The 22,852-nt window shown below is 42.9% G+C and overlaps 2 protein-coding genes across 9 annotated transcripts in view; both read left to right on the plus strand.

Annotated features, from left to right (window-relative positions):
* Positions 1–352: 352 nt before the first annotated feature.
* ACADL (acyl-CoA dehydrogenase long chain) lies at positions 353–17,440 on the plus strand. The gene is made up of 11 exons (XM_061343556.1): positions 353–466; positions 2,539–2,700; positions 5,671–5,808; positions 6,239–6,403; positions 7,340–7,406; positions 8,593–8,757; positions 9,420–9,521; positions 10,761–10,874; positions 12,931–13,058; positions 15,027–15,113; positions 16,791–17,440. The coding sequence occupies exons 1-11, from the start codon at positions 393–395 to the stop codon at positions 16,882–16,884; spliced, it is 1,296 nt and encodes a 431-aa protein (XP_061199540.1). The 5' UTR covers positions 353–392; the 3' UTR covers positions 16,885–17,440.
* Positions 17,441–17,834: 394 nt separating this feature from the next.
* KANSL1L (KAT8 regulatory NSL complex subunit 1 like) overlaps positions 17,835–22,852 on the plus strand; it is a 65,528-nt gene continuing 60,510 nt past the window's right edge. For 2 of the 8 annotated variants that reach the window (XR_009724092.1, XM_061344683.1), the window contains exon 1: positions 21,788–21,971. Coding sequence is in view for 4 of the 8 variants with exons in the window: in XM_061344683.1 (XP_061200667.1) it covers positions 21,894–21,971 (78 nt within the window). In the remaining 4 variants the exon portion in view is untranslated. Of the gene's footprint in view, positions 17,916–20,600; positions 21,020–21,786; positions 21,972–22,852 lie in introns of those variants that run through there. The other 6 variants (XM_061344700.1, XM_061344715.1, XM_061344727.1 and 3 more) reach the window with 6 other exon arrangements.

Genomic DNA, 22,852 nt, shown 5'->3' on the forward strand with positions numbered 1-22,852 from the left:
TTGGAGCCGTAATCCCCTTCGTGCCCCCTTCCTCGGTGCCCCCGAGCGGCGTTTGTTCCCGCTCCCCTCTGGAACGTGATTTCAAAACGGCGTTATTACAACAATTAATATAGATGTTTCAGCGTAATCCTGCCCGGATCAAGCCGAGGATTTGCACCCCGCGAAGGCGGGAGCCGAGATGGCTCCAGGGGTGCGTGTTGTGACAGAGACAGCGGGCAGCAGAAACGCCCTCACCACAGAAGCTGAGGGGACGCAGACGGAAGACAGGAGCCGCCATGGACCGACCCGGAAAGAAAACAATAATCTGTAATTAACAGTAACGTGACCGTGCCCCGCCTGCTGCTGGCCAGCCCTGCCCTGCCCTGCCCTGTCCCGTCCCTCCGCGGCGTAAGATGGCGGTTCGGTTGTTCTGTCTGAGGGGATTGCTGCGGGCCGTCGGCCCCCGGCGCTTCTCTGCCCAGGCCAGGTTAGCGGGGCGCGGGGCCGCCGCTGGTGGGCAGCGTCGGGGATAATGAGGGGTTGAGGCGCGGGTGGGGAGGCGGATGTGTAGTGGGGGTGCCCGGGTGCCGGAGTCTGGGGTATAACTCCGTGTATGTGTTGATGGGCTTGCACATGCTATATGTATATAGGCACGTATATATACTATGTGTGTATATATATATGTATACATACTATGTGAATATATATATACGTTGTGGGCGTCCCTGTGTATGCATTTGGAGGGGTGCGGGTGTGTGCTATGTGTATGTGTGGCAGGAAGGTTATAGGCACAGGTCTATGTGTATGTACCGATGTATGTGTGTGCGTGTGCTTCCACTGCAGGAGGTAACTGGGGTCTGGTGGCCCCCAGGTCTGGACCCCCCTGCTCCATGCCCTGGCCTGTGGCCTGGTTCCCCCTTGGCCTGAGAGCCCCCCTGGATACCCTGAGCTGTGTCATGCCACACACCACACACCCCCGCCCCAGCCTCGGGCCTAGGAGCCTGCCGAGCCCCCAGTGCCTGACAGGTTCGGGATCTCCTATGTATCCCATGATGGGGCCGACCTTTGCCCCACTTCCCATCCACGCTCCGGGAACATTGAGTTCTGTAGTGGCAGCAGGTGACAGGCTGGACATTGCTTCTCCTGGGAACCCTGGACCCATGGCAGCAGGGCACTTGGAATGGTGTTTCTGGGGAGCAGAAATGCAGAGACATCTTCATGCTTCCTCTGACCTTTAGTCTGTGTCTCCTAGGGATGTGGTTGGTGTGCTGGAGCAGCCTGGCCCTTCCTGTGTGCCTCATGGGCTGTGAGCCACAATTAAGTGGTCTTAAATACAGCTCAGCAGCATCTTAAACAGCTTTAAACATATGACGGAGTTTTTGGGAGAGCTCAGCATGGAAAGCCTGTGTTTGGGGTTCCAAAGCAAGTTGCAGTAGCCTGCTGCTTTCAGATATCACTAGAAGTAAATAGAGTCTCTGTTTCAGGCATGTTTAATCCTTTGCACCAGGAACAGTATGGGTAACTTCATGTGGCAGTAAATAAAGACCTTTGTCTTGGTAATGGAGTAAGTGTAGGCTCAGTTAAGCCCTGTGGGACTGCACAAAATTACTGTGCTGAGGATCTGAGGAGAGAGGAACAAAATAGTTTGAGAAAGGAACAGTGAATGCTTTCCCATTTAATATAGCTCAGCTCTGTATTTCTAATTTCTGGTGTTTTGTAGCAATAAAATAAAAACAAGTCAAGGAACACAAAGAAATGACTTTTCATTTCAGCCCTACAGTAGTTATGTCATCCTTGACATTCTAAGCCCCTTCAAAAGCTTCAGACCCTTCCTTGTTACTTTGTAATTGCACTTCCCTTGTGGTTTCAGCTACTGACATCTACTGTTGTTTGAGTTCTTACTTATTGTTAAAGGAGCTTTTTTGCTTTTAGGTTTGTTTGTATCAGAGTTTTGGGAGGATTAGCCTTCCTCTACATCAAAGATACTGAAAGCTAGAAGGAATTAAAAAGTTTAGATTATAACTATGCAGGTATATATAAGAATGCAGAGTATACCACCACCCTCAGAGCATGCAAATCCATATCGTACTTGCTTATATTTTGAGTGTGTGAATTTTCAATGTCATGGGTTTGGAGGCTTTTGGGAGCATATAGAGAATGAACAAAACTGACAAAAAAGTGTACTTGTTCAAGAAGTTACCCTTTCAGTTTAAATGGAGCTGAAGTGCATCTTGGAGGTTGGGTGGCAGAGAGAGAAGGCAGTGGTGATTTTTAGCATCTCTAATGACTAGAAACTTCATCCTTTCACCTATGTATGTATTATGATTGGTTTTTATTTAGCTGGAGTGTTAAGGACAAACTGGTCTTGCTTTACCACCTTTCATAGCCCAGTGAAGTACAGTGTCCGTTAATTTTTACATTTATTGTGGGTATTGTTTAGACCTAATAGTGTGCAAGGCTTGGGATGTGAAATATGTTTAACAGTGCAGGTGTCCTCTTTCTTTTAAAGGGTTATGTAAATGTGGTGTGCTAACAGATGCTTTCATTTGTCTTTTTTAGTCCTCTGCAAGCTGAGCAGCATGGCACAAAGCGCCCTGAACCATCTTCTGCTAAAAGCTTGCTTGATATAGGCACTCGGAGGATCTTCTCAGCAGAACATGATATCTTCAGGGAGAGTGCCAGGAAGTTCTTTCAGGAAGAAGTGGTGCCTTTTCATGCAGAGTAAGATAGCTCTTACAAATTCTGGTTTGCCAAATAATGTGCATTTTTCCCCAGAAATGCCTTTTGGGGGTGTTAATATGACAGGATAAACAGAATTTTTGTTTTCATCACAAGCTTTTTAATTTACTCAGTTAAAACAAACCTGCCTGTGAAAATCATATGGGGGAGGGGGAGGAGAAATCACACCTAAACAAAATTAACTGCATTATTTGAGCTCCAGTGCAGGCAATCTTGTCTTTAATCCTACGAGCAGACAAATGCAGTTTGGTGAGTTGCAGCAAAAGAATCTCTGCTTGTAGGTATTAACTCTGACACTAATGTCCTGGGGGTGGAATTAGGGAAACAGTTCAGTTCTTGAGCTATTGCACTGCTGTGATCTAAAAAAAGCATTGACACTGTGTCTGGGTTACATTGCAGTAGGTTTGTCAATACGGTACAGGTAGGATGGTAATTATGTATTACCAACACATTTGCACAGAGTATCTCTGTTTACATTTCTGTCTTTTTATTTTTTGCTTCTGTGGAAATGTGTGGTCTTTGCACAGATTAGAAGCCTTCTAATTCCGTTGAACTAGAGCTGGAGGGTGTTTTTCTCCCTTATTTTAGTTATAGCAAGTCATGTTATGGTTGGAGAAAGTAAATTAACTAAGAACATATTTTTGAACAAAAAACCTTAAGCTGCAGAAGTGTCTTTAAGCAAGTTTTCTTTATCTGAAAAATAGCCCTGCAAAAACATCAGGGGTTAGTGAAGGGCTTGTTCATAGAATCCCAGACAGGTTTGGGTTGGAAGGGAACTTAAAGCTCATTCAGTTCCAACCCCTGCCACAGGCAGGGATGCGTTCTACTAGAGCAGGTTGCTCCAAGCCCCTGTGTCCAACCTGGCGTCCAACACTGCCAGGGATGGGGCAGCCACAGCTTCTCTGGGCACCCTGTGCCAGCGCCTCAACACCCTCACAGAGAAGAACTTCTGCCTAATCTGTAATACAAATCTCCCCTCTGTCAGTTTAAATCATTCCCCCTTGTTCTGTTGCTGCAAGTTGAAAGTCTCTCTCCAGGTTTTTTGTTGGCCTCTTCAGGTACTGAAAGGCTTCTGTAAGGTCTCTCTGGAGCTTTCTCTTCTCCAGGCTGAACCAGCCTGGCTCCAGAGCAGAGCTGCTCCAGCCCTCGCAGCATCTCCATGGCCTCCTCTGGACTCGCTCCAACAGCTCCACATCCCTCTTGTGCCCCAGAGCTGGATCAGGACTGCAGGAGGGGTCTCCCCAGAGCACAGCAGGGAGAATCCCCTCCATGACCTGCTGTTCACGCTCTGGAGGTGCAGCCCAGCACACAGGGGTGGTTCTGGACTGCAGGTGCACACTACTGGGTCATGCTGAGCTTCTCATCAACCAACACCCCCAAGTCTTTCTTCTTAGGGTTGCTCTTAATCCATTATCAGCTCAGCCTGTGTTTGTACTTGGGATTGCCCCAACCCAGGCCTTGCAGTATTAATTATTGCACTTCCATTGTTCTTGAATCTCGCTGCTAGATGAGTTTCCTGATGCAGCTTACAGTGTGTTCCCACAAACAGCTGAGGTGGCACAATTGAGTGGGTGGGGTGTTGAGGCTCTGGGGCAGAAATGAACAGCAGGAGGCAATGGAAACAGTTTGCATTAGGGTTGTTGCCAGCTATTTTTTTTCATCCTCCAACCATGACCTCAAAGCACGATGCTTTTCCACTGAACAATCATATCCTATCCACAAAAACAGATGTTTTCCCTCATCTTTTGTTAGAATGACTTCTGATGTAGGTCTGTGAATGGGTACTGGCTCTGCTTGAGACTGGTGAAGATCCAGCTAGCTTGCTGATAGAGTGATTTGCCAGGCAAACTGGAATAAGCTGGACTTTTATTTTTGTATCACTTCAGCAACCTATGAACTGTTCTTTTTTCAGACCTTTCAATTAAAGGAGGCTTCAGGCTTAGTTTATGAAGTAGAGACAAGAATGGCCCTGAAAGTGGTGGTGGGGAAGCAAAGATGCTCATGAGAGAGGTTTGTTTAAGATTTCCCATGTAAGAACAAAAGGTCTGGGAATGAGCTTAAATATGTAGGATAAGATACCTGACTGTGGATAAAGTTCTGTGGCATGGCTCTGCTGCACACAGGTATGTCAGAGGAGAGGTTCTGGTATATTCTATCTACCATAGGACTTCAGAATTGTGTTGTTTTGTTTTTTTTAAAACGCTCTAAAAACAAAAGCTGGGCCATTAATGTCTGTCTGATTTTATGGTGAGTTGGCAAACTCCATAAAAAGGCACTGTTTTTCCAAGAGTAAGTGATTCCTGTGGTGTTAAAGTTTGCAAAGTGTCAGCAAATAAGCCTCAAGTATCTGTTTACAATCTTGAAACTTCCTTAAAGCAGTAATTTACCATGATACAGAACTGACTTGTGATAAGTGCACAGGAGCTGACTTTATATAAAAGTAACTAATATGTTAATGTTCGGTTCTGATGAAGCAGTTCTCACTGATAGAGTTGAAATCTTTCACAAAAGGTAGTGATGTGTTCCACTCATTTTGTACATGGGGAAAATGGAATATCAGGAAGATAAATACCTGCTCATAATTATCCAGCTGGTTGTAGCTAAAGCAGTCTGGTACTCAGTCCAATAGACAGCACTGTCTTCCATAGCAATTCTGAAAGAGACGTCAGGTTATATGCTGGAAGTTCAAACTTGTACAGTTGGTGCCCTGTTGTGTCCACAGTGGCATCTGTGGACTTGGAGAATAAAAGAACTATTATTAAGCCATCACTTCTTAGCTGCAAAATATCATTGTCCACATACCCTACACGTTGTCTGCTGGTGAGACTGAAAGCCTCTTCCTATGCGGTAAAACCCAGCTGCGGGTGTTGCAGTGTGAAGCAGCAGCCGTGACAAATAAGCAGTAGCACATGGGGGATTTAATGCATAGCTGTCCTTGTGCTCTTTTTGCAGGTGGGAGAAGGATGGCCAGGTGAGCAGGGAGCTCTGGGAAAAGGCTGGGCAGCAGGGATTGCTGGGTGTTGCTATCGCTGAAAAGCATGGAGGCATTGGAGCAGATATCCTCTCTTCAGCCGTGGTCTGGGAGGAGCAGTGAGTATCACATGCTTTGGGAAGAATTTCAGTGATGTTATCAAGAGACTGTTATTTTTCCATAAGGTGACCTCATTGTGGAATATGTTTGCTTACAGAAAATTGTGTTATCTTCCTCATGGAAATAATAGCTTAGACCCTCTTGTTTTAAGTATTATAGATTATTGTTTTATGTAACAAATGTCATTGTGCTCCACTGTTAGGGCTTTGTGGCTAGGAGAAGGGTTTTTGTTAGCCTGGTAAGCTATATACCCATTTGGCTGTGAAAATACATTCTATAAATAACAGTGCAAGTGCCACAGCTCGGATTGCCTGAGACTTCTGTGTGGTGGGGCTTTCTTCATTGTTGGGTCTGTGTTGTAACAGTGTAAAGCTCAGTGTTTAATCTCTGTAGTACTTTTTCTGAACTTCTTTTCCCCTACTCCCCAAGGATGTATGTTAACTGTTCTGGCCCAGGATTCAGCCTTCATTCAGATATAGTCATGCCCTACATTGCAAACTATGGCTCTGAAGAGCAGATAAAACACTTCATCCCCAGAATGATCGCAGGCAAGTGCATTGGAGCTATTGCCATGACAGAGCCTGGGGCTGGCAGGTAAGCTAAATAGTAAAACAATGGTCTTAACATTATGTGCTATTGATTTGTCAGTGAAAGCAATTCTGAGCCTCCTGGTTACATGGTCGTTTTAGTTACTAGACAATACCCTTGATTAGGTAGGACCTCAAAAACCTTGTTATACTTTACAGCTTTGTCATTTTCAAGATACTTGATCACAATCCATTTCTGTATCATCCCACTGTGGGCAAATAATGCTTTGTGTTTGCTTTTATAGTCAGAGTTTATAGTTACTAACTTGCTTGTCATGTGAACAGAATTTTAATACCCAGGGTAGTCAGGAGAAAATTACATACCTCCGTAAAGAGGGCTTGACTTTTACTATTAGCTTTTGTTGTGGAACAGAATGCCCTGTTTTGTTTCCTCTGAATCCTTTCAAACAGAGAACTGCCCCTCCTTGCTTGTAGTTACTGAAGGGCAGACAGCCCATGTTCGGAGTAGACACAGCTGATCTGGCCAGTTCCCAAAACAGAGGGACAGGTGAAAAGCAAAACTTGGTGTCATGCTTTTACAAACGGTAGATGTTGCCAGTGGCTTTTTACAGAACCTCCTGATAAGGGTTGAGCCTGCTTAGAAGATGTGGTTTTTGTCTGGTTATCATTTAATGCATACTTGTGTAAGGGGATACTGACCCGTTGGTGTTGGTGCTTATGACACCACCTTCCACAAGCAGACCCATGAAAACAGGATCTCCTGTTTCTGTACAATCGTATGGATTTATCATCCCTTTCCACAACATGCCTGTGGTTTCTGTGTTATGCTCCAAGTTCTTTTGCCATGTTTCACTGTCTGCATTTTCACTGACCCCGTTCGTGGACAGTATAAAATTACTTTCTTTTATATTGGGTAGAATTCAAGATGCAAATTGAAGCTTCTGCAATGGTTTCTTGAAGGACCTTTTGAATTTTGTTTCAGTGACTTGCAGGGAATCCGAACGTATGCAAAAAAAGATGGAGATGACTGGATTCTTAATGGAAGCAAGGTAAGTGAACAGACATACTCACCTTGTAGGCTTCAGGAAGTGAATGCATTTAAGAGAGTGAAGGATGTTCGCCAGTATTATTATCTCCCCCCCCAGTCCTTTCATTTTTGGCGATTTTGTGGGTTATGCTGTGATGGTGGGTTTTTTGTTCCCCAGTTATTTTTTCCTAGGACTTGAGATGTTGCTGGCAATTTACAGAACAAGTTATGGAAGGGCTTGAGTAAGTTATTGTTGTAGCTTTTAAATAACCTTATCAAAAGGCTCATTTTCTCTTAAACTAGGAAGAAAAGGGGCAAGGGGAGAAAATAAGTTCTGCATACAAATAAGCAGCACCAGAGATGGTTTTTAGTACTGAGGTTGAACAAAACAGATATGCTATAACTGTGAAATCTGTGGCCCAGGTGAAAACTTTGCATTGCCATAATGCAGGCTGTGGAATCTTTATTCAGGAACCCGTTGATTATGTTAGGAGAAAGAACCCAACTGGATCAGTGTGTGTTGTCAAGCTGTTGCAAAGCTGGCAGCATTAACCTCTACTTCACTACCAGGAGTGGGTAGTGCAAATGGAAGTGTGGGTTCAACAGGGTTTGTTTTAAAGCTATGAAATGCCTTAATCTTCTTTTTCCCTGCTTTCTTTTGTACTCCTGCTGATAACATGGTACTGATAGAGACTTCTCTCCTTAGCAGAATTTCCAGTGGTGAGAATGTGTGCAAGAAAATATGTATGTATAGGTGTTCAAAGGATATTCGCTCATGCTGCACAGTTGAGGCCAAGCGAGACAGCTCATTTTTTAGCTGGAGTTAAGATGGATCACTTTGGCAGGTTCATGAGTTAATCTGCAGGATTCTAATAAGCAGTTGCAACAAGGACCCATTGATAGTTCTAGATGTTATACCTTGCTAATTTAATTTTCTAGGAAAGAGATCCTCTGTGTTCATTTAATCTCTACATTCAATGCCATACTCCTTTATCGTGGGGCAGGCAAAAGAAATAGATATTTGCATTTAAATTCATACTTCTGGCCCATGTAACAGTTCTCAAACTAATTCCTAGTTTCATAGACCTGGTTTCAAAACACTTAATTCTGGAAGCTTTAAAGTCTTTTGGACACTTACAGCTCACCCTTGAAACATCCAATGCCATTTTTCTAGCATGTTGCTTTATTCCAAGTTGCATTTTTTACAGGTATTTATCACTAATGGTTGGATGAGTGATGTAGTGATCGTGGTTGCAGTTACCAACCGGGAGGCCCGATCTCCTGCTCATGGGATCAGCCTTTTTCTGGTGGAAAATGGAACAAAAGGTTTCATCAAGGGACGCAAGCTGAATAAAATTGGCTTGAAAGCTCAGGTGAGTTCCTACTGTGTGTAACAGGTAGCTTGGAGGAAGTCTAAAATCACTTCATGCCTGGCATCAGCTAAATAAATATAAAAACTGTGATGCTGTTCAAGTTCTTAGGCTTTGGAGCACAAGTGATGTACATGCAAGGTATGATGCTGAGTTTGGCTGCGTAAGTCCGAAACATTCAGTAAGGAGAGACTTGAGGAACCTGGATTTATTCATTCTGAAGAATCCTGGAAGTATTTCTCTTATTGGAGTCCTCAGCTTACCTGGCAGTCGGCTGTAGAGGTGGTAGCACCTGATTCTTCTCAGAGGAACATACTGAAAGTGGCAAGGGACGCAAGTTATGTTAAGGAAAATTCTAAGTAGGTATTAAGGAAAAAGATCACCATAAAAGTGATCATATAGTGGAACAGGGAGCCAGGGAGGTTGTGGAGCCTTCATCTTAGGAGCTTTGGAAAGAAGTGGACGAGGCCTTCAGCTGCTTGCTTTGCTGGAGCTGCTGTTGGAAGGAGAGAAACAAGGTGACTTTTAGAGGACTGTTCCAACCTAAATGGTTCTATGATTTCAACTTAAAGTGTACAATAGCAAGAAAAAAAATGAGGCAAAGGAAGTGGAATGAAGAGATGAGGATGTTGGGCTCTGAATAGTTGTGTTTAAAATCCTCTTAGGACACAGCAGAGCTGTTTTTTGAAGATGTGCGGTTGCCAGCCAGTGCCTTGCTTGGAAAAGAGAACAAAGGCTTCTATTATCTGATGGCAGAACTCCCTCAGGTAAGAGGAACTGTGTGTTTGCTGTCTATAGGAAGAATACAGGATGATTTTTGTCATCATTAAAATTTGCCTCAGTCTTGATGATAGTGTGTCGTGGGGAGCCACCTTGGGCTTAGAATCAGGATGTCTGTAGACAAGACTATGTCGATAACTGCCGCTTAACTGGAGTACACAGTTCCTAGTGCTAATGGTGCAATTCTTTGGGCATTGATCAAAAAGTTGATATCCCACCTTTCTCTTAATCAATGCCCCAGCTATTGAAGAAGCTGAAGGTAGTGTATTTAAAAGAATGTACCACAGTTTTTCTGTATAATTCTATCATGAAACCACTTTGCTTAGGAAATTAAATACAGCTTGGAGGTGTCAGATGCTTTTGGCATTCTCTTTAAAGAAACAAGCAAACACTGCTATTTTAGCTCTTACACCAGCATATTAAAGATACAAGGAACTCTTTTCTTTGTCCCTGTAGCAAAGTAAAGAAGTTGCCAAAATACCTTGCTAGTGGAAATAACGTTTTACGACTTAGTTTGTGGAGTTTTGTAATTATTTGAGAGGATAAAGAAGCAATGCGGTCTTTCAACGTATGACTGCTTTGTCAAATCTATGACTTTGTACTTGCCTTATTTGGTAGGGAACGTGTTTATTTAATTTTATCCTGTGAGCAAGTACAAAACCTGATCAAAGGAAATGTTTTACTGCTTTAAAGAAATAGATGCATTCATGAACGGGTTCAGTGTGATGCATCAGATGATTTCAGTGGTGCTAGAAGCAATTGTTTTGTACTTAGTTCCTGTTTTTCAACATGTTATGAGGAAGGAAAAAAACAGCCAGGGTTTTAGTTGTTTTCTGGTAGGTTTTGGTTCGGTTTATATTTGAGTTGTCCTATTGAAATGGTTAAATACTGTTGTTCTTTAACCTCAGCAGTGAAAACCAAAGATTGAACCAGAATTTGGTGTGAATTTTTCAGTCAGCACGAGACCTGTGGTTGATTTGTAGCTATTTTCTGAGTCATTGTTGTGGTAGAGTACTACGCTGGAAAAGACTTAACAGAGCTTCAGGCAGGAGGCATTTGTCCCACTCATTAATTTCAGTAATGCAATGTGTCTGATTTGATACTTCATGTGACTTCTGCCCCCCTCCCATAATGGACAACACTGAACATCTGTGCCCCAGTTGTGCATCTGATACAGAGAAATGTAGGTCTCTTTCAGCTGGATTCTGTAATTTGTGTTTCAAAAGGAAAGACTGCTAATTGCTGACATGGCTCTTGCCAGCTGTGAATTCATGTTTGAAGAAACAAGGAATTACGTGAAGCAAAGAAAAGCTTTTGGGAAGACAGTTGCACACTTGCAGGTAAGTTTGAACTGAGAGACTTGTGTACAGATTCCAGTGTGCTTTTGCTTTGTATGTGAAATAGGGAGCAAAGGAAAATCACTGGGCTGTTTTCAAAGGACTGTTTGCACAGTTCCACTGTTGGACCACAGCTGTTGTTTGCTTCCATGCCCAACACCACAAAAGCCTTAATGTACGTGTTCAGTTAGATACCTCCCAGCAGTGCTGCTTTTGGAAGTGAAACGTGCAAGCTGAAACAGGCTTTTTGCTGCTGGTGAGACAAAATCACCTTGTTGCTCTTAGGCTTGCGTTTTACTGTCGGAGGTCTTAACCACAGGATCTGTTACACCTGTGTATGTGTCTGTATCTGCCTGGAGTTCTACAGACTGCAGAAGAGCTTGGTGCATGTGCAGGTGCTGCGTTCCTGTGCACACAGTGCATTGCAGAATAATGAACTTCAAGGCTGATGCTGGGGGCTGCTCCTAGGCAGTGACCTTGCTGCCGGCATACAAAGGTGTTTGTATTCAGCTGTATGGGTATTTTAATGAGATTCCTCAGCTACCAGCTAGCTGGGTATTCAAGTGACTGCATATAAAAGTGTTGGATCATTCTCTGATCATACCTCACTCCTGAGCATACCTCACTCCTGACAGTGGTAGTTAATTGTGATTTGAGACACTTCTGCCTACGCTCTTTAGCTGCAGTCATAAAACAGATGTTGCTTTCCACAGTACTGTGATGTTCGAAGTTTCCTGAAAACCACATTAGCTGTTACGGCTGGAGCATACCAAGCTCTTGCACGTTTGGTTTATAGGACAGAAGTGATTCATATGGGTTGGAGGATGTTGTTGAGACTTCCTTTGTCAAAATCAAACCTTTAGCTGTGAATAGCATCAGGATCAGGCCCTTTAGAGGCTGGACGGCTTGATGTCTTTCAGAAAATTATGATTTTCAACTGTCTTTAAAGCTAACATTCAGAAATGTAGTATGTGCAGTGTGCAGCTTTAATACAAAAGAAATATATTTTACCTTTTTTGTAATGTGGGTAAAGGATGCTTCCTAATTCTGATAGTTCACTGTGCAGAGACCTCCAAAATAATCCCTTTTTAGGATAGCCCACTACCAACCACCAGGTGGCAAATAAACTTAATGAAGTATATTATTTTTGCTGAAGTAATCCATTCTTGCATATCTCTTCAGTTTCCTTTTTGTTGCTGACAGCTAGAATATACATATAATGAAAAATCCTTTCTAATTAGAACTCTGCCTTGTCTAATTCGATTAGTCATGCCACAGTAGTGTGTTTGAAATCAAATCTTTGTACTAGTAGACTGGTCCATTATATTTCTTGTCAAGGGAATCAAGAAGATATTTTATATATGCATACACACACACAGAGTTTCAGAACTGTGAGATTAGAAAACCTATTGTTATTGAGTGCTGGTTTTATCCCCTTCCTACCAGAATGATACAAAGATGGGTGGATGCTTGCGTGGCCTGGCTTTACATAACCTTAGCAATGGATTTAAGTTTTTTTTACCTATTCTACTTAGAAACTCTTCCAATGTGACAGAACTCAGTGTTGAAGAACTTCCTGATCGTTAGTCTAAAAATTCCTTTGTTTTTGCTTGTGTCCCTTTGCATAGGACTTAAATTCTCAAGAACTGAATGCATAAAAAGCTTTCAATAGATGATGAAATGATATTAATTGGGGAAGTCGGTGGCTCTATGAAGTGAAGGGACATTCCCCCATAAGAGGGAGCAGAGAGGGACAGAGCACCCAGTGAGTCCTACTCTGTGCTCTCTAGGAATTTGTGTCCAGGTTGTTGGGGTTCAGATTCTTGTAAAGTCATGTTTTGAGTTGGTGTTGAGAAGTAAAGGGTTGTAATTTTCTCTGATAAGATTGGTAAAGCCATAATTGTATGGAAAGTAAGCTGTCTTCTGGTGCACAGAGCCAAAGTGGTTTGAAATCATGATTTCTAACATAAACCCTTTTAGAAAATGCTCAATTTTCTACTTCAGGGATCATTTACAACTGTCTTACTTCTGCTCTTTCTTTGTCCATTTCCAACATCAGACGGTGCAGCACAAGTTGGCAGAAATGAAAACACAGGTCTGTGTGGGCCGAGCTTTTCTGGACAGCTGTTTGCAGCTGCATGCAGAGAAACGTCTGGACTCTCCCACAGCTTCCATGGCAAAGTATTGGTATGTGGTTACGTGTATGATCTTGATAGGAGATCATACATAAAAACACTGAACTGTTCAGATCTACTGAAAAGATAACATTGCTGGCTGATTAATAATAACGTAGTCAGCTTCTAGTACAGACCACTAGCTTTAGATTTAATGGTGTAGCCATCAAAAAACTTTATTACCTTGAAAATCAGTGTTGCTTAAACAGATCAATTTCCAAACAATAGTGTGCTTTTAAAACAGGCTTCCATTAACAACCAGATCAGGACTCAGCTTTAGCTTAAAGTAGAAGTGAGTATTTTGTTGTTATTCAGACAAACATTTATATTTTGCTGTAGCAAGTTGTTGAGTTTGTGGGGTTTTTTTTGGGGGGGGGGTGTTTTTCTTTTCTAAATGGGGGGTGTTTGTTTTTGTTTCTGTTTTTTTTTTTGAAGCACAGGTTTATTTGAAGCTCACATGATTATTAATCATTAATGAATTAATTTTACTTAGCAGTAGCCCTTTCACCCACCTGGTTTCTGAAGCTGTCTGGTTTAGGAAAGAAATAGTTGGCTACAGTCACTGCTGTAACTGAGACTAAACAGTGCTTTCCTTTATTGGCCAGAACTCCTCCTTCCTCTCCCCGTACTTGGTGGTGTTAATCTGTTAACTTACATTTAACCAGAGAAAGCTGGATGAGTAGAAACAGCTAACGTAGTGGCACGTAAATTTGTATAGTTTTCTTTCTGCTTGCAAAGACGGGAGGAAAAAAAAGCACACCAGACATGAACAAATAATTTTGTGGAAGATGCACTGGTGTACAGCTCCTAGAAATGAGCAGAGAATACTGAGGAAATCCAGAGAGAATACTTACAGTGAAAGGAAGGGTTTTGATTTAGTGCTGTTGTTGGCAGTGATTACCTAGAAGTACCAGGTACGTAAGCAGAGGCATTCAGTTTTGAGGAGGAGGAAGCAACTAGTGCCAGCTCAGATGTGTAGACTTACTTCCTCAACAAATTTCCCAGAGTGAGCCATCTGAAACTCCCCTACATTCACAACTGTTTAGTGGCACAATTTGTTATGGATTCCCCCTTTCTCTAATGGAGTCTAGAAAATGCCAAAATGTAGAATTGTTTTATTCCCTATTAGTTCAGGAGACTGTCTCCAGTTTTGCTTCAAACCTTTTGTATAGTCCTCTACTTGAGTTAGAGCTTTGAAGGATTTTAAAGCACAGTTTGTGCATTTCATTTCCAATATGTGATGAATGGTCTGAAGGTTTTATTTTGTGGGGACAGTTTGTATTGTGTACCTAAATTAATTTGAACATATATTTAGGAAAGAGTTGCAGTTACTCACTGCTGCAGACTAAAAGTTCACATAATAAACGGTAAGGATTTAACTGGGTGAGGGAATGGTTTGGAGAATAGGAGAGGAGTAGTTTGAAGAAGAAGACTCTTATATTCTTCATTGAGAAGAAATTGACTTGAATTGTTATTTTTTTCTGTTCCTTCTCTGAAAGTTACATGCTTAGAAAGTGTGTGTGGGAGGGTTGGTGTCATTCAACTTTAGCTTGACCTACCAGTGCAGTTCAAATCTTTATTTTGAAATTCAATCTGAATTTTGCAGCAAGAAATCCTGTTTAAGAATTACAGTATTTTGTAGAATTGAAAACTATAACATCTGTTGGGGAAAATAAGTTATGCTCAGGTGATGGATATACTCAAGAGCATCGTGGTGTATTGCTAGAGGGGAGTGTAGGGGGCAGACTGTGATTGCTGTTAGTTTTTGACAAAGCTGAGGGATTTGGTAAGAAAAGAGACTGTATCAACCTGCTTTACAAAAGAAATCTCTGTAGCTATGAGAAAGGTAAGCAAGCTTGTCTGTATATAGAATAAAAAGTTTGGTTCTATTTTTGACATGCTCAATTATCTATGTATCTCGTGATGTTTCATAGCATAACATTCTTCTAAAAACCAATTATTTTTTTTTTTACTATTTAAGGGCTTCTGATATCCAAAACAACATAGCTACTCAGTGCGTGCAACTGCATGGAGGATGGGGGTACATGTGGGAGTATCCAATTGCAAAGTAAGCATAGCATTTCAGACTTGAATGATGAAAGATTACCAGCAAACTAAAATGAGGCACCCCCTTTACATCTACATGTCAGTTGTTTGATGTTTAGAATTGATTTACTGCCCCTTTTCTCATCATGTTTATTGAAAGGCAGTCTACTGTATGGATGTTTGCAGGAAGGCTTTGTTTTGATTCTCCAAATAATTCATAAGTTGATGAGCAATTATCTATATTATTATCTGTTTTCCACAAAATAGAAGTTGCTTTTCTAGAAGAAAATGTTAACTGTAAAAAAAGGGAAGCAATGTAAAACAAAAAATGAGGAGAGGTAGTTAGCATGTTTTATCTGAAATAAAATGCATGTGTATGAAGGAAGGAAAACCCCTTGGTCACTCTAAATCTTGTGTAATACTTTAGCATAACAAATTGCCTAAACAAGAGTATGATTGACTACGTTCAGATTTTTACATCCTTTTAAGTGAAAAAGCTCAGATCTATGTGTACGAGGATTTAGCTATTCCAAAGTTTTGGCTTACTTTATTAATTAGGGATATTTTGGAGTTCTTATATATTTCCTTGTGTATTATCTGTGAAGATGTGTTTCCTTTTGTGTACATGCCATTTGCCACTCTTAAGTAGAGTCTTCTGGAGCTGTTTTTAATAAAACAGAAAGAGGATGTGATCTGATAGGAGGAATAGGAAAACCAGGAGTGCTGTGCAGTTGTCATAAGTAACAAACTAAATTAGTTTGGCTGAGTAGGCTTGACTTTTTTTTTAAATCATTATTATTCTAAATACATTGAGTGTGAAATGTTGCTTTAAAATAACTTTTCTGCAAGTTTTTAATGAGTATAATTTGTGAGTGTCCTGCAGCCTTTCTAAGTTGTAAGGCCAGCAAGTTCTGTTTAGGATATCCTCGAACCGCTGCTTATCTGTGTGTGCAGTAGTTGTCCATACAGGGTTTTATTATCCCTGTGGTTCAGCAACATGCCTGTTTCCAGAGAATGCCGTGTTGCTCCTGGGCTGCTCTTTGAATAATGAAGCAGAATTAAGATGGAAAAGCAAGCTCTCATTGTCCTGTGGGCTCTCGCCAGCTGTGCATGTACTGGGGACGGTTCCAGCACAAGGATGGAAATGGTTTGGCTGCATGCAGCTTTTCGGCTTGCTGGCCCAAATAGAGCTGGTGTCAGTAGAAGGCTGTAGCCAGCTGATGTGAAAACCATTGAGCTTTCTTCTCCTCCCAGGGTGTTTGAGGCCCACCTCAAAGAAAGAACTGACAGCACCATTAGCAGTCCTCTTGACAGGATCAGACAGGCCAGGGCATTAGAGCAATCTACCACGATAACTATCAGTTTGGCTCTGCAGGAGTTGTTTTTAACAACAAGGAAGCACCTGGGTGTAGCAGTTCATGCAGGCCTGCTGTTCTGCAGGATGAGTGTGGTGGGGGAATAGGAGCTTTGGTGTCTGGAGCTGGGTTAATGCTCGGATGCTGAGAGGAAAGGAGGGAATAAGAGTTGGGAGGGGAAGGAGTAGTAAATCTTGTTTTATAGAGTTTTATTTAATTAATTTAATTTATTTAATTAATGTAATTATTTAATTGAGGGGATAGTGGTATCTTTTTATTCTGATTGTGTGTCTATTCTGAAGAGTTGTTTTTAATCTTTTTTTTGTTGTTTTTTTTCCCTTCAGAGCTTTTGTGGACTCCCGTGTTCAGCCAATCTATGGTGGCACCAACGAAATAATGAAAGAACTTATTGCTAGAGACATTGTCAGTGACAAGTAGGGCAGGTGCTTACTAGTTTGAAGAGTCTTCCCAGAATCCTATATATTAGTACATGGTATAAAATCAGACATCAGAATGTAAGTAAAATAAATGTGATATATTGTATTCCTTCAAGGAAGTGATACTATTAAAAAATAGTAACAACAGTGTGCTCTATGAAAATATCTAATATTAGATGACCTTTTAATTTAAGTATCTCGGGACAACACAGAGTAATCCTCTGGGTTCCAACAGTTCTGGTAGTGAAATGCAGTTTTGTGTCTGGGACATTATGGGTAGTATTTCAGACTTGATGCCATTATATTGAATCCAGCCCTCACTTTTCAGAATTACAGCTCCAGAGAAGCCATGTTCTTCACAAACGAACAGAATTTATGTTAGCATTTATCACTGAATTTGTGTTCCCCTTTGACAACCTGGAGTTGAAACTTAACTACTGTCGCTGTACAGTTTGGGGAGGGACTATACAGCTGACCTCGATGTTTACATGTAACCCAAGCTGCCTTATTTTAATTACTTTGTTCAAATAAATATAATAAAGCGTTTCTATGCAATCTTACAGTTGTCTGTATTACCTTAAAGCCTGAGGGAGAATCCCTTCCTCTGTGCCCTTATTCGTCTCAGGGCGAGGAGGAGGAGTTTTGAGGAAGGGGACTGTGCGGCTCGTGAATGTTATCGAACATTTCCAAGTCATACGCGTTAAAAAAAGCTGGAAAACGTGTTTATCTATTTACGCGCTCGGGGTTGTACCTGACCTCTCCGCAGCACGGCTCGGCGCTCTAGCCGTCGTCCTCCCCTCAGCGCCCCGCCTCAGGACACCCACCAATGGCGGGCGCCCGCCCTGGCGCAGAGCTCCGACCCCGGGGGCTGCTGATTTGCCGTGCTCCTCCCCTTGCGAGGGGAGGCCCTGCCCCTCTCGCCTGGCTGCGCTTTAGCTGGGCGCGGACTCTTCAACAGCGGCAGTGGGAGCCGCGCCGGGAGGAGTGCGGCCCGTGGCGAGTGGCGCGCTTGGAGCGAGCCGGCGGGCGGAGGCAAGCGCGGGGCTTCGCTGGGCGGGTGTGGGGCGCGGGCGGCGAGGCCGTCGATGCGCGCTAACGGCAAGCACCGCGCTGAGGCGCGGGGCGGCGGCGGGGGTGGGGGGGGGGGCTGTTGGGGAGGAGAACCCGGGCGGCGGGCGGTTCCCGCGGCGGGAGCGGCCGTGGCGCCGCCGAGTGCTGTGCGCGTGCGCGAGGAGGAGCCTAGAGTGGGGGCGGGGTGAGGGGGGGTGGGCTAACGGCCTGGGCGCGGGGCGGGGCCGCGAGCGCTGAGGCGTGGGCGGGGCCGCGCCTCACCTCATCGCACCGCCCCGCCAGCTCCTCCCGTGTGGCTCGTGCCGTCCTCCCCTCCCCGCTCCACAGCGGGCCCCGCCCGTCCGGCCCCGTCGTGGTGCTGCCGGGCAGGCCTCGCCCGCCTCGGCCGTGCGGGGTGCTCGGGGTCCGCAGCGCCCCGCAGCGCGGCCCGAAGGTACACGCTGTTGTGCTGCCTTGACCTTTTTTCATCGTTATTTTTAATATTTGGGCCAGCACATGGGTGGAAAGCTTCACCCTGCGTTTTCATGTGTGATTTTTATGTGTTAAATTCCCGCGTTGAAACTTCCCTGTGGTAAACAGATTACCACAGATTCCTTTGCCTCCTGGTGACCCTGACCCAGTTGGCTTCCCAGCCCCCATATCATTACTCATAAAACTGAGTAGATAAAGTAGATAGCAAAGCTCTGGACAGCAGCCGAGCTCCAGGTGCGTTCCCTCAGCTTCGTGTGCTCTTGAGCAAGGGTTTAATCCACTTTGTGCATCAGCTCCCTGCTTGTAAACCACTGAGGTGCTTGATACCCCTTAGCGGTGGGAAGCAAAGTAAGCAGTATAAGCAGTATACAAGAAAAGAAATCCAAGTCGATTTTTCCAAGTGATATTTCTTTTGTGTGCTTAATAAAAAGGAAATACTAAAAATCAAACTGGGCAGAGCATGGTTATAATTTTAATAGATGTACCAACTCAGAAAGCTACTTTGTGTGCCTTAGGACTCTTCTTCCTTATTGGATCGCATTGTGAAATCCTGTCAATATTTTGGGGAGTCTAAATTCCAGTCAGCTGGATCGGTGCCTTAGAGCTGAATGGGTGTTGTTTAAAACCAGATTTCATGGCCCACTCTTCAAAGAGTGAAATTTGTAAGGATAACAAATGTCGATAGGGAAATGGCTCTGAAAGCATTATGTGTGTTTATATTAGAGACATGTACAACCTACAGAGAGGCATCTGTCATGTACTACAGAAAGTGTTTAAGTTTAGCATATGTTAAAACCAACTTCAGATGTTACATTACAAATACATGGCATTATAGACAGAACAGGAATTAGTTAATGGCATAGTAAATAAACTTGGGAATAACATACAACTCTCTGTTCAGAAGCAGTTGTTAACAAAGAAAAACAACCCTGTTCAGAGATTTTAATGAGCCATGTATTTTATCATAAATGAATACTAATGAGTTCCACTTGAAGTGTGTCCTTTTTTATGAGTAAAAGTGTTTGGGTGGTCTGTCTAAAATTGAGTTCTCTTTTCAAAGAGAGATCCTTTTAGGATGTGTGTGTCTTACTGTTAGTTTGGGGTTTTTTCCTCAAGGAGGTGGAATTTGTGCTTGTATCTTCTGGGTAGTGTGGAACACTGGAGCTTGCAGCTTTATCTGTATAGTACTGTCTGCACAGTGAGTGCTGCTGAAAGCTGAGACTCCCCACGTAATCCTGTTTGGGTTGCTGGGTTTTTTCCCAATCTATTAATAGAACAAAACACTAAAATGTTTAAACACACATCAGGAGTAACTGGGCTGTTTTGAACTGAAAACAAAAGCTCTGCCTACTGAGATGATTTTCCTTTCTCTTAAAGGCTAGTCCCTGGTGTGTTAAATATGGGCCTCTTTCCTTTTTCTTTCATACTCCTAATCAGGACATACCCACTGGGGCCAACATCTCTTTTTGCCTTCATTGCTGCAGACTATTCTATGAGAAAGTGCAGCTGATGCTGTTGAACTGTTCTCTCTATTCTTAGAAGTTAATATGGTCCTGTGAGTTTTGCGCAAATCGGGAGAGGTAGGTCAAGTACTACCCAAGTGGATGCCACCCTCCCACCAGGCACAGCTTAGAGCTGGCCAAAGCCAGCTCCAGCTCTGGGTCCTGGCAGGCAGTGAGGGCAGTGCTGCAGTAGTGCTTGGCTGCCAGAACACCGCTTTATTTTTGTCTAACCAGTATCAGGGAGGCTGTCCAAGAGTTGCTAGGGATTGGGGGCAAACAACACAAAGCTGTAGGAAGCCAGGTTTTGTCAGTTGTGGTGTAGACAGAGCAAGCTTGCTCATGTAGCTCTTCTGCAGGAAGGCAGCTCTTGTCAGTTTGAAATACAGTATTTTTGAACGTTCTTGCTGAGCTTAATTTGAGGTGTGTCACCAGATGCTGTTTGCTGCCAAGGACTTCACTTTGCTTTTGAAATGCCTTCTAGGCAAGAAATAAACATTGGAAGTTTGCTTATCTAAAACACTGTTCATCTATGAATAAACTGGAAACAGTTGTGTTAATTTTAAGCCTTATTTGTAGGCCCTTGAATTTGAAAGCAAAATATATATATATATACACACACACTATTTATTTTTTTTAATATATATATATATATAATGTAAAAGTCTTCTCCTGGCCTCCAGGAATTTCATTGTTAACAATAAAGTTTCAGGTGTTTGGGATGACAAAAGATGACTCCATTCAGGAGAGAAGGTTTGTAGGGAGGTGCCTTACAAACCCTCATGCAAATGGAGTGTTATTTTCACTGAAAACTAGAAGATCACAATCAAAAACCCCGCTGAATGACACAGCAATCATCCCACATTAAAAGTCCCCCAGAACATTGTCTTCAGCATTGTGTAACTAAAGGGAAAGTGTTATGCAAGGGGGGGAAGAGCCAGAAAGTGAAGCGACTATAAACAAAAGCTGGGAAGGGAATGCCACCCTGTGTGCAAACAGGTTTGTGGTTGGGATTTGGTGTGTTTATTTGAATAGAGTGCTGCGCATTACCAACATGAAGACACTAGTTTCAGGATTTAGACAAATTCTGTTGGAGTAAGCCTGGGAGAGAAGGGTATAACATGGAAATGTCGAGTGAGGACTAAGAAATAAGCAGAAGTAGCAGGGGAGAGAGGATAGGGAAGGGAGCAGAGGTCATTGGGGAATTAAGGATCGATAGCTGTTGGGAGAGAAGGGAGCAGGGAGTTCTTGGCTGTGGTAAACTGCAATTCCTAGCTATATCCTGCCAGGTAATTAGGGCATTAGGGGAGGATAAGCATAAAGTCACTTTAAACATCAGTTGCTGTACTGTGCGTGTCTGGTACTTGTTTCTTCCCTCCCCCGGTACTTACTTTACGTCAGCTTTTCCTTTTACAGTTCTTTCTTGTCTTTCAAGTAGAGTGCTTATTCAGCAGATAAAAAGCAAACTGGTTGCCAGTTTAGTAGCATTTCAGCTGGTCTGGTTTTGAAACCGCAGGTAGTACACAATGGAAAAAATCCTTGAAATGGTTTACCTAGAACAAAAAAGCTTTTTCCAGAATGAAAATACAGCCTCTTCCTGAATACCGTGCTGCAGTACTTGTTTTCCCTCCCTCTGCACTTTCTGGGGTGTTTTTTTTATCCCTAGAAGGTAACAGGTTTGGCTCTGGAAACTCACTTCCAATAAGGTGAAGTGAAATTATTTTTGCTGCTTTCTGCCAAAATGAAATAAAACGTGTCGAAATGAAAACTGCACCATTCTCACTGAGCCAAGGATTTGTACTAAAATTTGGGTTTAATTTTTGATTTTTATGTTTTTGCAGCTGATACTCTGTTGTACTCATTTACCAGTGACTATTTGTGTCTGTGTTTATAAACTTCTTGGAGAAATGCCAAGGACTGGAGGCTGGAACAGTACCAGCTTTTGTAAAGTCTTTTTGATGGCACTGAAATGAGAGGTACACACCTGAAGTGTCTCACACTACTGTCTTCAGGGCAGAAACATCGTGTGAAGTTTGCACCTTGCTGGGTAAGGGGCTAATTGAGTGATTTCTCTCTTCAAAAGCATTTGGTTTAGATATATTGTAATTTCAACATCATCCGTCAGGAACACGTAATTAGTGTTTTGTTGGTGCTCTTCAGTTTCTGGTTCCATTTGAAGGTACTTGCAGGTAAGAGGGGAAGAAATCTAAAAGAGGGGAAAAACTGTTCCCTAAACTGAAAAAAAAAAGAAAAAAAGGTATGCATTGCAATTGAGGACATTTGAGGCTGTACCAGAAGGGTTTGTAGCATTGGAGGGTGTATAATCAAGTTAAGACACTAGAAGTTTTTTGGTGCCAGTTTTTGAATAGCCTTCATATTCACATAGGTATGAAATATACACCTGCAAACTCCTTCTTTGCTTGAGCAGCAGCTCTGCTGCGTGTGGATGTTTCCTGGCCTTCAAGAGTAGCATCCTCTGACTGTTAACCACTTGGGCTGAGGGAGGTAGATGGTGAAGTTGGACATGTCCTAAACTTATTGCTCAATGTGTCGGGCTGACAGTGTTCTTCTGAGACAGCATCTTGGAATTCCCAGGGACAGATCTAATATGGGGCTCCCCTGAGTTCAGTAACCCCACAGAGGAAGCATGGGCTTCAGTTCTCTCCCCCTTATGGTTTAGCCATCCTAAATCACTTTGACTTATAGTTGCCATATGCTGAGATGGGGGGAGGCATAGGTGTCTGAATCCATACTCCTTCAGATTTAAAAAAACCTGTGGCTGCTGAGAGCACTGCCAAGTCATCAGAAGCTTTGCAACTGGGGCTACAGCTCTCATCAGTGCATTTCCCTGTCTTATCCTAGTAACAGGGCTCTTACTGAATCGCTGTCTGCTGGGAAGGACTTTATTCTGAACTCCTCTATAGTCTG

Source organism: Neopsephotus bourkii, unplaced genomic scaffold (assembly GCF_033783945.1).
Source record: "Neopsephotus bourkii isolate Nb327-2 ecotype Australia unplaced genomic scaffold, CSIRO-AGI_Nbou_v1 NB_31, whole genome shotgun sequence".
In the NCBI taxonomy this organism is placed as follows: Eukaryota; Metazoa; Chordata; class Aves; order Psittaciformes; family Psittacidae; genus Neopsephotus; species Neopsephotus bourkii.

Bases quoted from the DNA above. Each gene is read 5' to 3' on its own strand.
- ACADL (XM_061343556.1), top strand. From the start codon at position 393: ATGGCGGTTCGGTTGTTCTGTCTGAGGGGATTGCTGCGGGCCGTCGGC. The intron at 10,875-12,930 runs GTAAGTTTGAAC...TTCCAACATCAG, and splicing joins AGACAGTTGCACACTTGCAG to ACGGTGCAGCACAAGTTGGC. The intron at 13,059-15,026 runs GTATGTGGTTAC...TTACTATTTAAG, and splicing joins GCTTCCATGGCAAAGTATTG to GGCTTCTGATATCCAAAACA.